Source organism: Cyprinodon variegatus, unplaced genomic scaffold (genome assembly GCF_000732505.1).
Source record: "Cyprinodon variegatus isolate N-32 unplaced genomic scaffold, C_variegatus-1.0 Scaffold138, whole genome shotgun sequence".
NCBI classification, from domain to species: domain Eukaryota; kingdom Metazoa; phylum Chordata; class Actinopteri; order Cyprinodontiformes; family Cyprinodontidae; genus Cyprinodon; species Cyprinodon variegatus.
Window position 1 is genome coordinate 1,100,069 of NW_015150591.1, and position 5,215 is coordinate 1,105,283.

The following is a 5,215-nucleotide window of genomic DNA, read 5'->3' on the forward strand; positions in this document are numbered from 1 at the left end:
AAACCTTGTGGGCGGGACTAAGTTCGGAATGGCACCCAGGCTAGGTCAGTCTATCACACTGGAAAAAAATCTAAATCTAGATAAGTCTTTTTTTTTAAATAGGTGCATATGTTCTTGGATTGAGGAGGTAAAAGAAACATTTTGCCTATGGAACAAGACAATTTACACTTAAAATAAGAAAAGACAATTGCTTTGTCTTATTTCAAGTGCATATTGTCTACTTATCTTATTTTAAGAGTAAAAATACTCATTCCATTGGCAAACTATTTCATTTACCTCCTCAAATTAAGGGTAAATAAACTTAATTTAATAAATTTGTACTTATTTCTAGATAATTTTTCCACTGCACCCAAAAACCCAATAACAAATATACTGATATTTAGAGCTGTAGAGGGAATGATAAACAGCATCAAGGAGTATAAACATTGTTATGAGGCCTATAAATGTATATCCCTGACAAATCAAACTTTTTTTTATCTTATAGGGAGGTGGTGACTGTCCAGAGATGAGCATTGGAGCCATCAAGATAGCTTTGGAGATCTCTCTACCAGGATCATTTATTTATGTTTTCACTGATGCACGTTCTAAAGATTATAAACTGACCCAAGAAGTCCTGCAGCTTATTCAACAGAAACAGTCACAGGTTTGGGAATAACTTTATGAAATAGATATTTCTTCAAGTGCAGGATCAAAGAAACTGCTTTGTCTTTTTTTTTTAAATCTCTAATAATTTCTTTAGGTGGTTTTTGTGTTGACGGGTGACTGTGATGATAGGAATCATATTGGTTACAAAGTGTATGAGGAGATCGCCTCTACAAGCTCTGGCCAAGTTTTCCATCTGGACAAGAAACAGGTCAATGAGGTAAGAACATTATTGCTGTTATAAGGCTGTGTTACACATGGGTAAGATATTTGATTTTTAACCTGATTTAAATCATAAAACGTTTTTTTTCCCCTAAGGTAAATGAAAGAAGAAAGTTTTACAACCCATCTTCTAGCATAGAAATTCAGATGCAATGTACTTGAAATGTTTTAGTGATTATTGCCTAGCTCTTCAACCTCTTCCAAATATAAATCACAGTCTTGGATTGTGAAAAGAGCCAGTGCATGAAATTGAAATGTCCTGCTGTTTTATTACTTTACACAAAGGATGTAAGGCCTTTAGATTTTCAGCATTTTTTCCATCTAAAACCTTTACGCTACAAAGTAAAAAAACAAACAAATCTAGTCTATTTAAAAAAAATCATTATTTGTAAAAGTGCACACTGGGAAAACAATCTAGAAATAAGTAAGAAACTTTCTTAAATTAAGTGTATTTACCCTTAATTTGAGCAGGTAAATGAGCTAGTTTGCCAATGGAATGAGTATTTCTACTCTTAAAATAAGATAATTGGATAATATAAAATAAGACAAAGCAAATGTATTTTCTTATTTGAAGTGTAAATTGTCTTGTTTCATTGGCAAAATGTCTCTTTTACCTCCTCAATCCAAGAATAAATGCACATATTTTAAGAAAAAATTACTTATCTAGATGTAGATTTTTTCCAGTGCATTGGGGCTGCTGCTATTTAATGCGGACGCTGCACCAGTCTTTTGTGTCGAAGATTGAGACAAAGCTCCAGATTTATTGGTCAGTCTATGTTCCTACCCTCACCTATTGTCATGAAATCTGAATCCTGACTGAAAGAAGAGGATCCCAGATAAAGAAATGAGCTTTCTCAGGAGGGTGGCTGGGCTCTCCCTTAGAGATGGGGCGAGGCTCAGAGTAGATCCGTTTCTCCTCCTCATCAAGAGGTGTTAGCTGATATGGCTCGGGCAGATAACCCTTAAAGAGGGTCCCAAGGTGTTCTATGTGTGTCCCAGTGGGAGGGGGCCTATGGGACGACCGAGGACATGATGGGTCTATGTCTCGCGGCTGGCCTGGGAGAACCTGAGGCCTTCCCTTGCAGCCTGGGAGTCTGTGCTGAATCTGCGGCCCCTGCAGCCCGGTCCTTTGTTGTTAATCGGGTCTAAATAAATAAAACCAAATTCCATCGCATATATGGGTTTTTTCCTAACATTTTGCCCTTAGAGCCAAAATTGTCCAGTTTGAGGTATTCATAATTTTTTTTTTTTAATTAAAGTTAAAAAAATTATAAAAAAGCTAATTTTGCTATATTAAAGCAGTCTTAGTTTAGACAGACTTCTATAAAACGATGAAAAAAACTTGCAGCATATTACGGCCTAAAATTGTTAGTTTTATTTTTTTTTTGTCTAAATATTGTTACTTTTCTCTGTAAGCCACCATGCAGCCCACGTTATGTCCATCTTTCCCCTAGGCATGCATGGGTTCTCTCTGGGTACTCTGGCTTCTTCCCACAATCCAAAAACATAACTGTTTGGTTAAATGGAGTCTCTAAAAGGCCCTTAGGGAAAAAAGAAGAAAAAAAAAAGTGGGACCAGCTTCATGCAGGTTCTACACTGGCGTCTTCCCTGCAGCAGCAGATTATTACAGAATTAGAAAAATGAATCAGATCTACCTCCTTGCCACTTAGATTCAGTTATAGTTATGCATTGGATGAGTATCCCTCTCTGAAAACTCAGAGAAGACCCATTTTCAGCTCAGTAGCAGAAATTTTATTTTAAAATACCCTCCTAACTCAATTAAATTAAATTCAGTTTATTTCTATAGCGCCAATTCACAATACAATTCATCTCAAGGCACTTTACAATTCAATTAGATCATACAGTCAAATTGATTCAAAGTTTTCTATCTAAGGAAAACCAGTTGATCGCATCGACTCATTGACTCAAATACAATCCTTCACACTGAGCATGCTTGTAGCGACAGTGGAGAGGAAAGACTCCCTTTTAACAGGAAGAAACCTGCAGGAGAACCAGGCACAACTCACAGAGGCACTAACATGGTTCTAGGGACGTTTGGACAAAAACAGCAGCCCCATAGCATATTTAAAGCTAAGACGCAGCTTCCTTTGACCAAAGTACACAGTTGAAGTTAAAAGTTTTATTGGTGTTTGTGATGAAAAACCCAAGAAGGTCTTAAAACACCAGATAGGAATGAGGATATCACCTTAAGATTGTTTTAAAGCTTTGGAGACTTCATTATGTCACTTTTTGTTGAATTACTTTAGCAATGCGCTTTGTAGAGTTTTTCCTTGTCACCTCACTCATCATCTTTTCTCTTAGAGAATAATAGGTACAATGAACATGTGTTTCTGCTGCACTTTAATACACATCTTTACCATGAGTGTCAGTTAGTGGGAGGGCACATGATTTTGCACATAACATTTTAGAATATCCTCTGGGTGTTGTTGTCCTTGTAGGGATGTGGAAGAAATGCAATGCTTAAAGCATGCAGGTGATGCTAAAAACATCATGGTAGATAATTTTACACGGTTAACTTAAAAGCTGCTAAAGGGTCATTGTGACATTGCTGGGATTTCTTTTAAATAAGTCACAATCTGAAAATATTCTTATTTAAACCCAAGCTAGGTTTTCCAATCAGTTTAATTACTTTTACAACTTCTGTTTGAATATCTTTTTTTTAACAACTTGGTTAACACTTTCTCTATGTGTCATAGGTTCTTAAATGGGTAGAGGATGCCGTGCAGTCCTCAAAGGTCAACCTGCTCTCCACTGATCATTTTGGCCAAGTCAGCAACACTTGGCAGATGCCCTTTGATCCCAGTCTAAAAGAAGTTACGGTGGCTCTCAGCGGCCCAGCGCCTAATATTGAAATAAAATCTCCACAGGGTAAGCTTATATGTCCAGCTAAATGCTGCAATCCTTTATAGCTTAGATCCGTAGTACTCTTTTTATTTCACCCTTAGCAAAGGAGAAAAATAAGTCAGAATTCCACTTAAAGGCAGTAAAGGGGATCTGAGCTTGCAAAATATGCTCTTGTTGGCTAATGCCATGGGAAAAAATTAAACAGTTGAGTTTTGTGCCCATTGACTGCAAGAAATGGTAGACCATTTCCTGAAAGAATCATAAAATAGTTGAGACAAATGGGGAGAGATGTAGATTACTGTCTCAATGTTTCTTTAAAGCAGAGCAGAGTTTACCTTTGATGACAGCTTAAACTGGAAAAAGCAGGACTAACTTCCTGCATTTATCAGCCTTTCAAGGAAAAGGCCCATTCTCACAGCCAAACCTGCCTTTCCATGCAAGATCAAAGAGCTTAAAGGTATAGAGGATGATCTTTTATTTCCAGGTGGATCATCTAAATAAGTGGTCCTGCTAATTGTCAATCATTCTGGTGAAATGTCTACATAAGCTTGTCCCACATGCTCATCTCGTTAGCTACATTTTTCTGTGCATGCAGAGTTTCAGGCATATATGTGCAATTTAATAGTATATATTGATTGAGAGATTTAGGGGTTAGGGCGGATGTTCAAACACAGTCAGCTTGTATGAGCTATGAGAACAGCAGCTTTTAAACAGAGCGTGCACAAGGGAAAAATGGGCTCCTGCATGCTCTCGCACGCGTTCAATAGGCGTTTCCTCTCATGTGCGAGTAAAGGGTTGTGCATGTGCATTTTTTTTTTATTGGAGAGGGGGGTCTCTTAAGAAAATCACAAAAATCCACCACAACACCTTTAACTTGAGCCACTTTGCCTGAAAAAAATGCAACAGCAACATCACTCTAGTTGCCATTAAACTTCAGATAATTTGGTTGCATTTCCTCTTGTCAAAAAGTTGGTCAGCAGATATCTGGACAGGGAGTCAGTAATAAGCTTCAGCTTTAACTTTATAAGAGTCAAAGTAAATAAAGTGTTTCTGAAATAAAAAAAAACTACAGTAGCAAGTGGCAGCAGCAACAATGAAAAAGACACAAAGGTTTAAGGATGTAGCCACATGATTTAACCCCAACGATAGGTAATGAGACGTGAAATAAAATCCTTAATAAAACAACTGCTTAAAAAAGATAAAACCATTGGAAAGTATGACAACTATAACCCTTTACATGGTAAAGTTAGAGCTATGATGAGTTTCAGACCCCGGCTTGAATACTTGCAGGATTTCATGCCTACATAGGAAGTCAGTTTAGCATAGGACCAGTCTAACGTCTGACAGAAGAGTAACAGTCTAGTTGATCAGATCACTATAGACTCCCTACGAATACGATCAAGTAAAATGATACGACTGGCATAAGATCAAATACAAACAGCAAAAATAAAACAACAAGCCGGTCCCATCTAGGCGTAATCGGAGA

The 5,215-nt window shown here is 37.3% G+C and overlaps 1 protein-coding gene across 1 annotated transcript in view; it reads left to right on the top strand.

Moving 5' to 3' along the window:
• Positions 1-5,215, top strand: part of hmcn1 (hemicentin 1) — a 175,905-nt gene that overhangs the window by 37,989 nt on the left and 132,701 nt on the right. Inside the window, exons 3-5 of the mRNA XM_015376644.1 lie at positions 485-643; positions 740-862; positions 3,582-3,753. Coding sequence (XP_015232130.1) covers positions 485-643; positions 740-862; positions 3,582-3,753 — 454 coding nt within the window. The remainder of the gene's footprint in view (positions 1-484; positions 644-739; positions 863-3,581; positions 3,754-5,215) is intronic.